At 49.1% G+C, this 12,697-nt stretch overlaps 1 protein-coding gene across 1 annotated transcript in view; it reads right to left on the minus strand.

The window, feature by feature from the left end:
• The window catches only part of Glra1 (glycine receptor alpha 1), a 90,957-nt gene that overhangs the window by 43,046 nt on the left and 35,214 nt on the right, over window positions 1-12,697 (minus strand). Inside the window, 1 exon segment of the mRNA XM_033761581.1 lies at window positions 8,936-9,003. Coding sequence (XP_033617472.1) covers window positions 8,936-9,003 — 68 coding nt within the window.

A 12,697-nucleotide genomic window follows, 5' to 3' on the forward strand; every position in this document is an offset into this window, starting at 1 on the left:
AGTGGCAAAAATAAAGAAATGTGTTCAAAGAAAGGGGAAGTATTTTGGGATGGATTAGTGGCAGTGTGTCTTTTACTGTAGTAAAATTTAAAAACATTCCCCATTGTTTTTAATCACACCTCCTATATTAAAAACAAAACAAACAAACAAACAAAAAAAACCCCCAACCAACCAATGGCTCTGAAATGTTACTGAAAGGCCTAAAGGAATACCTGTGTAAAGTGAGAGATTACCGTGTTGATAAAGCATTATGTCTTCCCAAGTTAATCCATAAAAGCAATAATCCCAGTCAAAATCTGAGGGAATTTTTATGTTTATGTATCTATTTTTGCAGTACTGGGGATTGAACTCAGGACCTTGCACCTTCAAGGCAGGCACAGTGCCACTGAGCTAAATCCCCAGCCCTGAGGGAATTTTTATAGGACTCAGAATGCTGATTCTAAAGTTCATATGGATAAGAGAGTGAGCTAAGAAACCTTGTACAAGAAGGACGGGGGCAGGGGGCAGGGATATAGCTCAGTGGTTCCGCCCTCTGACTCAAAGTGCAAGGACCCGAGTTCGATCCCTGATACCCAAAAGAAAGAAAAAAAAAAGAAAAAAAAGAAAAGAAAGACAGAGGGCTTTCTCTATCACGTATGGAGATATTAATTTAAATTGCAGCAATATTAAAGCAGTGTTGTACTGATGCAGGAACAGACAGGACAGTGGAGCAATAAACTAGAATTAGAAGGTAGACATGTACGTATGAGGGTTTACTGTGGGAGGAAAATGGTGGAGAAATAATGGCTATTTCAAAATGGTGTTAGAATAACTGCTACCTAATCAGAGAAAAACAGAGCCAACCAACGAACACTTCCTGGGTAATTAGACTCCATATAGACTAAGGAGTAGATATATTTAAAAATAAACCTTACATATTACTCCACATGCCCAGTCAGAATATCAGAGATGCTCACCTTTTCTAAGAATTTGGAGTGCGAATTAAAAATGATGAGGAGGTCCCGTTTTGAAAATCACATTTGGTGAAGATAACAAGCTTGATACTATCATGGTTTGGCAAGGGTGAAGAGAAGTGAATACCATTATAGGGAATATAGGTTGTGAAAGCTTCTCTGGGAGGGAGCTGGGCAACAATATCTGTCAAAATAATTTTTACGAAGTGCAGGTTCTGTGGTGCAGCGCTTTCACTTCTGGGATGTTTCCCAGGGAAATGCCGTAGAGCTGTACACCAGTATGCTGGGTGCTGTTTGTAATGGTGATCACTTGGACGAACCAAAGGGAACCTCGGGAGAGAAGTGGTTAAATAGACTTCTACAGTGAGGCCGCCACGCCTGTAAACACAGATAGGATTGTTTTGTCATGTATTTGATGTCGTATTCATGAACCATCTGCTACGTCTGTTCCCAAATTGTGTGACATGTACAGAATACTATAGTTGGGCCGGGGATTTAGCTCAATGGTTCTGTCATTCACTGCCTCAGGAGTGTAAGGTCCTGAGTTCTATCCCTGGTACCAAAAAAAAAAAAAAAAAAAAAAAAAGTGCACAAGTATCTGTTTGCGTGAGTGTGTGTGTGTACCCATATCTAAATATGTGTACAGTCAAGGGAAGGATAACACAATAGTGTGTGTATTTGTAGCTTATAGCTCCGTATATGTTAATGGAAATTGGAGGACCAGTTATTGGTAAGACCATTATTTCTCTCTTGTTCTCTTTTGGACTAATTAACAAAAGCTTGTCACATTAGGCACTTAAGTATTATCAGGTACTTAAAATGTTCTGAAGCGCTGCTGTCCACAAGTATATTGTGAGCCTGCATTCTGATATAGCTATGTTAATGGAAAGGTCTTTGAGGCCAATGTGTAGACATTCTGAGGTTCTGTGGATGTTCCCCTAGGGCTTCCTGGGGGCGCAGAGACTGACAGAAAGGGCAAGGTAGGGAGACTCCTGGCTTTTCTTCCACTTCAGCCAGAAGAGCCATTTTAATGTGTTTATTAAGAGTGATAAGATTTAGGTCAAACAGGAGCTGTGGAGCTGAGGCAGGTGTTAAAAGTAAGCTTTGAAATCAGTAACCCTAGATAAGGTGGTGATGGCCCCTACTTTTCTCTGCGTTAAGCATTCCTGGGTTTATTTATGTGCACTGGATGAAGCCCTCACTCCCAGCAGTCTAAGGAGAGAAGCCCAGAAAGTGACTGGATTGAAAACTGGAGAGATGCTTGACAAAGCCAGGCTGGGGAGTTGCCAGAAGAGCTGACCTCAGGTATTTGAAGGGCTGTCTGGTAAGTAGATTGACTCTCTGTGGCACCAGCGTCAGAATAAAACCGTGGGAGATTTGAGAGTTGGGCACAGATGAAGTGAGCTGTCTTGGGAGGTCGTGGGGTCTTTATCACTGCAGGTGTGCAGGCAGAAGTTGCTTAGCCGTGATGTTTGTGGCAGGGATTCATCCCAACAGCACCCAGACAAGAGAACTTCTAAGGCTAACTTCTCCTAGATACTGGTTGACTCCTATAAATCCAAACAATGTTTGGGGTGCTGGAAATGTAGAGGTGATGCAGCGGGACGGCGTTCCCAGTCATACTACAAAGGCAAACAAGGCAACAGACAAGTGAGCTTTGAGCGTTTAGACACAGTTCCCAGGATTGTAGAACACGGCAACGTGATACAGAGTAACGAGGGGCTTTTTCTGTCTTAGAGACCTAAGGGGTGAGGAGGCATTAATGCACAGATCGTTTTGGGAAGAGGGAACGGGATATAGAAAGCGCATCTGCAGCTGTTGTAGTGTTCAAGGGAGGAGAATTCTGTGATCTGATTTGGGGTTTAAAATGAGTCCCCAAGAAACAGTGGCAAATGGAAAGGGACAGGAGTAGAGGAAGGAGGGAGGCCAGTGAGGAGGCTGTGTTTGTGAGGCAGGAGAGAGATGACACCAACTTTAACTAAAATTCACAACAGCAAAGACGGGAAAAAGGAGAGGGATTTGAGCTTTGTTTCTGTGATGCAAAATGCCGCTGTTCATGCAGTGGATCTCAATGTAAGACGGCAATGGGAAGGGACTACTCCTAGCCAGTGTGTTACCACAGAGGCTTTGTTTGCAGATTCTCTGAGAGATGGCTGGGCAGGGTCTCCCCGAGGTACAAATTCTGAGAGAGTCGAGCGATGTCACGTAGCCTCTTGTTAGTTAGACAAACCAAGGTGCAGAAGATGGGGGTGGGGGTGGGGTCCCACATGGCTCAACTGCACCCCCTTCCCATGCCCAGACAATGGACCAGCCAGGAGGTCAGGCAGCCTGAGGACCACAACTAGCTATGCCTTTCATCAGCTGGAGAGACTTGGGTGCATTCCGACATTCTGAACTGCAGTTTTCTCTTCTGCCAAATAAGACTGTTGTAGAACACGAGATCGTCCCCAGAACGCATGAAGCCTGATTGTTAGGCTCTCAGAAAAGCACGTGGTAAAGGACCAACGCCAGGACCCAGATCTCACATTCCCTTCACAGAAGAGCTTTGTCAAAGACTATTTTTCATGTTGCCTTTGTTTCTAGCTTGCCTTTTGCTTTATACACGCCCCTGAAATTACGTTCCTTCCTCCACCCACCCCGCTTTGTCGAGCCTGCTGGATGCTATCCTCTCTTATTCTTTTTTTCCCGTTTGTGCTGGTCATCAAATTCAGGGCCTCCCACACGCTAGGCAACCGCGCTACACAACCGTGGACTACACGCTGGCTCTTACTCTCTTCTGTTCTCTGTGGCACCACTGAGCACACATCAATTTTTCCAAACCCCTTCATCCTTTGGGTCATCCAGTGAAACCATTCTCTCTGGAAGATGTCGACATGTAGAGTAGCAAGACAGGCTGCTCCGTTAGCAACCAAAAATCACACCCCGATGCTTTCACAATGCCTGGCACATAATACATGCTCAGGAAGTGTTGGCTGCTGTTGCATTGCATGTTATTCTCTGTGCCCCGTAGCATCCTGTGTGTACCTCTGCCCTCTCTCGCGTCACACTGGCCTGTTATGTTTGGTTTCTGCATCCAACAGACTCCTTGAAGGCTGAGACCTAATATTTACTGATACTGCTTTCCGGTCTGCTTGTAAAACCTTGGGGAGGATTATAATTCTCTTCAGGTGGGGTCACATGGTTCCCTTTAGACCATGAAATGTGAGCAGAACTAGCATTTTTCCCTTATAGGAAACAGGGATTGACTTGCCTGTTATTAGGGACTGAAGGAGAAGAGCCATCAGAGCTCTCCCTTTCTCTCTGCGTGCAGAGAAAGGTGCCTCATGAAGACACAGTGGGGAGGCAGCTGGCTACGAGCCAGGAAGAGGATCCCACCAGAAACCAACCCGATGGCACCTTGGTCTTGGATTTCTCACCTCCAGACTGTGACTAAGCAGTTTTCTATTATTTAAGCACACCGGCTTGCAGCATTTTGTTATGGTGGCCCACGCTGAGTAATACACCAGCGTTTACCCCTTCAGCTCATTGTTTCCTTTTATGGCCAATATGAAACCCCACGTTGGTGTGGATATGCAATGCTGATCCATCACCTGGGGGACTGTCACCCAGATTTTCTTCTGTCTGCAGTAACTGTGTAGAGAGGTGGTTTGTTCCTGTGGGAAAAGCCAAACCAGAACCTGTCCCTAGAGCTGCACGCCACATTTAGCATCTATAGGGGCCTTCACAGGTGCGGTGGAAGAATATGTGATCCCGGAGGGAACAGGGAGCCAAAGCTGCCGGGGAGGCGTTCCTCGTGTCTACACGTTGGACCCTTTGCCTTATGAGTTTAGCAGTTTCTGCTGTTGTTTCCCACCTGGGAATCGAATCCAAGGCCTCATGCATGCTGGGCAAGCCCTTCGACCCTGAACCACAGCCCAGCCCGTTAATTCTGTGGCTCATAACCCTTCCCGTTTCTGCAGGCTGCACAAGAAGCTCAGTGCCTACCGCCCTGTGTGACCAGAGGCACCTCTCTCACAGCCCGGCTCCGGCGGCTACTGAGCATCACAGGTGCTGTGTGGTGGACTAGCTGGACTCGTGCTCTGGCGCTGAGGTCCAGACACAAGGCCCCAGAAGTCACTGTGGGCGCTCTTTCCTGCGGGGGTGCTGGGAGGTAGTGGAGCCTGTAGGGCAGGTCTAGGGGTCCCTCAGGTCTGCCCTTGCTCTGTGCGCCTGCTAGAGATGGGCCTGTTTTATTCCTAAATGGACTGCCCCCCGCCAGGTTCCACCATCCACACCCTGCACGGGCGTCCTGCCTGGAGACCTCCAAAGCTGTGAGCTAAATGCACCTCAGGTAGTTCACGTGTGAGCCTCCGGCACTTCACCGTAGTCATGGGAAGCCCATGGATGCGCCTGGCTCCTTGTCTCCAGGTGTAGGACTCCAGCCACGTCCCTCCGTGCCTACACAGGAAGGCCTAACTGAGGGCTGTCATTCCTGAGGCTGTCCCCAACTGCTGGGGTCCTGGCCACAGTGTGTCTGTCTCTGTTCCAGGCTCCCCTGACCCTTGGCAGGCGAGGCTGGAGCAGACATGCTAATAAAGGAAATACTGGAAGACAAACCAACACACACACGCACACACACGCACACACACACACGCACCAGCATACCCACAGAGCCGCAAATTCCAGGGATATACGCCCCTGTGTGTGCACAAGCACAGCCTGCCAGCACACATGTGTACTCTTGACATGCTAAAGCTCAGCACTTTTCCACTTATTCACATATATGTATTTGCGTGCACCTGAATACACTTACCTAAATATGCTGGCTCCGGTGCTGATATGTACTCAGGAATATTATATCCACTGATATTCACACCCAGACACATGAATAAAAGCAATGAACTCCTTTTCTATTTTCTTTCTTTTTTTCCTTTTGTAGAGAATTGCCATGTAGTCCAGGCTGGCCTCAAGTTTGTGATCCGCCTGCCCCAGCCTACACTCACTCATAAAACTGTCGCATATCCTGCCTCTGTACCTGCTCACAGACACACGCACATCCATGTTTACGCATGTACACAGCTAGGCCAGAAATGTACATGCTTATATCTGTCATGCTACACATTTCTCTTCGAAACTACCCTGGAACTATTGCGCCCCTGTACACATGTCTGTCTGCGCACCCCCGTGCAACTGTCTGCGTGCGCCTGCGTAGTCCCACAGTCCGGTGCGGACACGTGGACATCGGCGCCACACAGAGGCGCAGATGCTGCAGCGGACACTCAGGCAGCCTCACTAGCACTCGTGTGCAGATGAGCCGGCTGGTTCCTTCTGGACTTGAGCGCTAGGTCTCTTCTGGACTGTCCGGGGCTGCCCTAGATCAGGACCCTGCTTCTTCCCATGGTGTATTCCTGCTTCGACTTCCATCTTCTTCAGGCTGCAGACACTCAGGGCGTCCCTGGGAAGGTCAGGGGAAGGACAAAGAGCTCAGCCCTGCTCCTCTCCTTAGTGGGAATGGGTAGAGAGCCCCGTTGACTTGCTGCCGCCTCTCTGTTCTAGTCTGTTAGCTCCCGCGAAGAAAGCCAGGCCCTGGGAGCCAGCCGTCAGCTCTGGGGACTCAGCTGTTTCCAGAGCTGCTGTGTGCTCCTCCTGTTCCTGGGGAGCCAACCCAGCCGGAGAGGTCCTGACCCTGGGACTCTGGCTAGAGTTCCACAGGTCCATGGAGCACAGCAGCCCTCTGTGTGATCAGAGAGGCACTGCCTGGCCTTCCTGTGCCACGTGTCCGCAGACAAGTGCAATCCCCTCTGGCCGTTTCCACATCGGCTCCGGCTCTCTATAATGAAGGGCGAGAAGCCATGGCTGTGTGATTTAAAAAATCTAGGAAATAAATATTTATGTTTGGCTCAGGAGACCATGTACTCTGGGGTGAGGGAGATGTGAGCCCATATCCGGTTTCTGCCAGTTATTAGCTGAGTCCTTAGGTGAGCACCCTAACCTTCTGGTCCTTAGTTTCCTCCCTTACCTACTGGGGGTGACTTCTTTGACCCCGGGATTGTTGTGTGACTTAAGGAGACGGCATATCCCAAAGAGTCTCCACAGTGCCTGGCCCGGAGCAGTGTCTCACGTGTTCCTCCAGCCTAAGCTCTTTCTCCTGGCGTGGTATTCTTATTGTGAACCCAGATGCCCCTGACCGACGAGGAAGGAGGTGTGGACGAGAAAGCGGTCAGGGATTGGGTGGGAAGACCTCGCGGAGAAAGAAGGTGAAGAGGGGGACCCTCGGATCCCACAGACAGCACCAGGCCCCCACCACGTCCAATGCGTGCTGTGGCCTTGCCCAGGTGACCTCCCTACTGTAGCTGTCCGATCACCACTCTAAAGCGAAGGGCTGAGCTGGACCATTTCTAAAGACATTTTTCTGGAGCTGACATTTTAGGGGTTTTCTCCCCTAAATCAATCATCTGCAAAGTAAATGACACAAATATAGACAATTAAGAAAAAAAGATTGCAGTAGCATGGAATGTGCCTGTCGGAAAATGCCAAGGTCTTCCCACTCCGGATTTCCTTTAATGAGGAGGGAGCCAGCGACCTCTCCCGTGGGCCCCTCGAAGGAAGCCCTTCTTCTGCATGCTAGAGACCTGTATCTTCACTGCAGGGTCTGTCTCCTCCTGTGGTTATCCCCACTGTTTCCCCTGAGGTGTGCGGAGCCTGGCATTGTCTATGCTTGGATCGCCACTTTCTTTCTTCCTTTTTTGGTACCGGGGATCGAACTCGGGACCTTGCGCTTGTGAGGCAGGTGGCAGCACCACTGAGCTACATCCCCAGCCCTCCACTTCTGATAATGCTTAGGATGTGGTTATGTGTGCCCTGTAGACCCCCAGGCTGCCCATGTCTCCAGTCCGTGCTCTCTGGGCTTGGGGCTTTGTGCCATCGTCAGCAGCGTGTAGTGAGTGAGCAGAGCCTTTACTGTACATAACACACATAACGACTGGATGAGGCGAGTGTATCAATCACCACTGGGATTTCACACAGGAGGAAACCGAAGCATAAAGTCATGTGGCTAGAAACCAACGGTGTAGAAGGCTGTGAGGCAGCAGCCTGTCCAGGTTTCTCGCTAAGGCCAATTTTAGGCCGCACTGATTTTCTTTTCTTTTTTTTTTCAAGGTGGCTTGCTTTCTTCCGGTGAGTGTGACTGAATTCTTTTGGTCATGGTGGTGGTGGTGGTATTGGGATTGAGCCCAGGAGTCCACTACCACCAAGATACACTGGCTCTTTTCCTTTTGGTATTTTAAAACGGGGTCATCCTAAGTTGGGCAAGCTGGCCTTGAACTTGTGATCTTTCTGCCTCAGCCCTCCAAGCAGCTGACATTATAGGTATGGCCCATGGCCCTCAACACAACTGACTTTTCTCAAGAGGGGAGAAACATTTCTAATAGAATATTCACCCATCGTAGACATTTAAAAAATATAGCAAGACCAAAAAGAGTAAAATAAGAATTATTTGCAACTCTTTGAGTCAGAGATAATCACAATGAACATTTACCAATGTCTGCTTTGTAGTCTTTTTCTAGTGTAATTATGCTAAAGTTTTTATCAAAGAAAAATTTAAACACATTCAAAGACAGACAAATAGTGCAATGAATGCAGTGTATTATTTCAGCTTCTGTAACCATCAGTCCTCTGCCGCTTTTCAGTTGGATTTGAAACCCTCGAGCAGGTCTTTACATTTTATTTTAATCTACGTGTAGCCTGGTGAATAATGGCCTTCTTGTAATGCTGGATGTGTGACGTGTGGCGGTCCTGTTAGCTCTCGTAGCCACTGAGGATGTCGGCGCTTATGAAAAGCCCCGCACAGGACAGTAAAATCACCCGAGCCTGGTGGTACATCACTGCAGCCCTGACAAGAACGCCTGACTCCCCGCCTCCTCGGGGAAGACCAAGGCAGAGGATGAATGTTTCAGGGAGAGAGCTGTGGCCGGATGCGGCAGCTTGTATTTTGATTCACTCACCATGGTAGTCTCAGCAATGGAACCGAAGCTGTTGATGAAAATGTTGCAGCTCACGTTCACCGGGGGACCTGCCAATCGAGAGAGATTGTCGTTTAGCCCCCACAGGGGAGGACCCCTTCCTGGCGCCGACTCCGGGAAGGGCCCCCTTGGCAGAGCCCTCATATTCCCTCCACCCCACTCCCATGCGCCCTGGATTGCCAGCCTCCATTTAACATCTCTATGCCACGTCCCTTGTCCCCAGGTGGGCAGCAGGTACAGAACGCCAGGGGCTGAGCTGAGATGTACTTTCATTAACACGGGATGATTCATCATCCTGCCATATGGTTGCAGTCTCTTCCCTAAGCCCCACTGGCTGCCTTCTGATTTGTGTGTGAAATGTGTTTATGGCTACAACATTTGGAAGCCATCTCGGAAATCATGAGGAACAGCGAGTTCCTTGCCTTGAACTTATGAACCAGGACCCTCTTTCTGCCGGGGCACTGATGGGAATTACCAGGTGAGGAGTCCAGAGGGAGCCTCAAGGAAAGCCCACCGGCCTTTGTTAAGTGTTGTCCAGGCAAGCTTTTTGAATCTTACCGCAAAGCTTAGGAAAGGAGGGCAGAAATATTTACTGCTTTGATGTCTCATTGCCTGAGGGAGCTTTGCCCAGGGGAAGTGCAGGCTCTCCCAGTTACAGTACTAATTAAGGCACTTAACTAAGGCACTTTCTAGCCTCTCACCAAGGTGGTGAGAAGGTGTGGCTATCACCTCTCTTTCACACATGAGGTTAAATTATCTATTCATGGCCACAGTTGAGCCAGGGTCTGAGTGCAGATGGGTCGAACCCTGGAGGTGATCGGCTTAATGGCTGTGCTGTAGCGAACAGGTTCAGAGAAAGAAGGGCCAAACCCAGACTGGTGAACCCTGGGCTGCCACAAGAGGGAGCAACTAGAGAGGAATGGAGGATCACGGGTGACAGTGATCAAAAGTAACAGTCAAGCCGAGGCCGGTTCTGAAGAACTGGGCAGGAGAGAGCTCATAAACACGATGACCTTGACTGTGTTGGGGACTCAGATACTAGGTCTAATCTTTCTGAATAATAGGTCACGGTCCTCATGGAGATTGTAAGGTCCAGTTTCTTGTCACTTCCCTCGAGGGACAGAGGTAGGCAGGGAAGAACTATTGTTCCTGTTTCACCAATGACCGTGGAGAGTTTTGTTCGTTCACTCAGGCTCATTTAGCTAAAAGAGGATAGAACCAAAGTTTTCTGACTGTGTAAAGAAAAGTGTAGATATCAGTACATCCTGTGGTATGGATTCTGTTTCATCTTCCTTCCTTCCTCCCTCCCTCGCCCCCTCTCTTTCTTTTTTTTTTTGTTTTTTGAGACAGGGTCTCACTATGTAGTCGAGACTGACCTGGAACTCACTACTATGTAGCCCAGGCTGGTCTCGAACTCACAGCGATCCTCCTGCTTCAACCTCCTGAGTGCTGGGATTACAGGCATGCACCACCACGCCTGGCTTTTTGTTGTTGTTATTTTTTTTTTGTTTTATCTTTCATTTTTTGTTGGTACCGGGGATTGAACTTGTGTCCTTGCACTTGCAAGGCAGGCCACCGAACCGCTGAGCTAAATCCCCGGCCCTGTGCTTTGTCTTTCTTAAAAAGGTTTTCCAAGCATTGCACCCAAACACATCTAAGATTTCATCCCCTCCCCCCAGAAATTTTGGTGGATAAGAGAGGACTTAGTCTTGGGTGAGAATCCAGGGTTTTCCTCCTGGGGAGTTTCAGGACCTCTGGGACCCAGACGTAACTTTAGTGTTCATTTGCTGCTTGACCTTAGGAGTGTATCTCCCTTGCTTGTGTGTGTGTGTGCGTTTTACTGGAGTTGGAATCCAGGGCCTTCACACTGACCTACCTCCCCGCTGCTTTTTAAAAGTTTGAGACACGGTCTCACTAAATTGTTAAGTTGCCCAGGGCAGGTTTGACCTTTTGATCTTCCGGCCTCGGCCTCCTAGATTGCTAGGATCATAGGCGTGTGTCGCCGTGGCCAGGTCACCCCTTCCGTCTGGTGCACCTCGGTTTCTCCGTCGGTTCCCCGGCCAAGGAGGGAAGGGAGGTCTTGGTTGTCCCTCAGCTCCGTGGTTTCACCTTCTCCTATGGAAACGGTCCATGTGGAGTCCATCTGAGCTCCAGGGTTGTGAGATTTCTGGGCTGGGCGGTTCCTTCCACGTCATCCCATCCCCTGGCTCCAGTGCTGATGTACAGACAAGGCTGTGGGCAGTGGTCTCGCCTGGGAGACTTGTTAAATTGTGGATTCCCTAGCCGGACCCTGCACTGGGTGAACTCAGGTCTCTGGTCGTAGTGCAGGGTGCAGAGTCTACTGAGCTGCACATCCCAGCTCCGGGGGTGTCTGCAACAGAGCAGCTTCCCGCGTGGAGTCCTCAGGCCCCAGCGCTAGGGGAATTCACTGCCTTGGGAGCGGCCTTTTCCAGAGCCAGGTAGTGCTCTGTGTTAACAAATTGCTTCCTTATGCAGAGTGGAAATCCACCGCATTGTCATTTCCACCTAAATAAACAGAGGCCTGTGTTTCCCCTCATTTGGCCTCAGCCTGGAATTCTTTTTCCATTTAGCCTCACACCATTAAGATGCTCCAAACAGTTACTGCCCACGCCTCCAAACAACGAGCGCACGGTTCCCACCCGGGCCTGTGAGTGTCTGGCACTGTGACTCCCATATAAATTAGGTCCTGATTTATGTGCTCAAGAGGGCGTCAGCCAAAGGGACCCCATGGGGAGGCGAGGTTCATTGATATCAATGTGAAATTAAATTATCTTGAGAAAATTACAATCCAGCTGCCTTTGGCAGCGGGATAATGTATATATTTCATTAAATATTAAAGTTTAATTTTGCTTTTGTGTATGTGTTTGCATCGGGCCGTGCCCCTGCTCTTGAGAGCCGTTATAATGCAAAACGTCTTGGAAAAGGCACAGGCCGTCAGAGCTCAGGGGACAGAGGCCCCCTGGCTCCTTCCGCAGATGCTGAAGTAGAGGCCCGGAGGCTGTAAGGGTTTATTTGGGGTCACACGTGTCAGGTAGGTAGCGGTCTTTTCTTCCCAGTTATAGCTGGCATTGGCTGTGCACTGGGTAGACAGTGCCTGCCTGTCCTTACCACCCTTTCCTTCAGGGGGGTTAAGAGCAGGAAAATTTCTGGAGTCTGAGGAAGCTGCTGAGTGATCAATCACTCTGTAAGGTCTTCAGACAGGGCTGGCCTCTAGCTTTGTGTTGGGGTCACTGGAAGCCTGACCCGCGGGCCTTTCCAGGAGCTCTGGGATTTGTCTGGGGCCTTTGGGAATCTTTGTGCCCCAGTGGAAGTGTGAAAAGAATCATGGGATGTAAGGGGTGAAAGGAATCATGGGATGTAAGGGACAGATAGCTTTTCTTGCTAACCTCCAACCCTCACCCTTTTCCTGGCTCCTGGGATGAGGGTACTGGAAGCTGAATCTTTTTACAAGTCATGAAGAGGTCAAAGAGGTTAGAGTATTATTTGGAAAGGCCCATGAGATTATCTAGCTCTGTAGATCTTGGGGCCCAGAGTTCTAAAAACCATCAAAGTGGGGGAGAGGAAGGACCCCGATTCAGAGGTCTGAATGAAATTTTATTTCTTAAAAATGTCCACTGCTAGCTGAGGGTGGTGGCACATGGCTGTAAGCCCAATATTCTGGGAGTCTGAGCCCAGACTGGTGATTCAGTCATTTAGTGAGATTCCATCTCAAAAAAAAAAAAA

The sequence above is a fragment of the Fukomys damarensis genome, unplaced genomic scaffold, assembly GCF_012274545.1.
Source record: "Fukomys damarensis isolate Sample0158 unplaced genomic scaffold, DMR_v1.0_HiC HiC_scaffold_9, whole genome shotgun sequence".
Taxonomy (NCBI): Eukaryota; Metazoa; Chordata; class Mammalia; order Rodentia; family Bathyergidae; genus Fukomys; species Fukomys damarensis.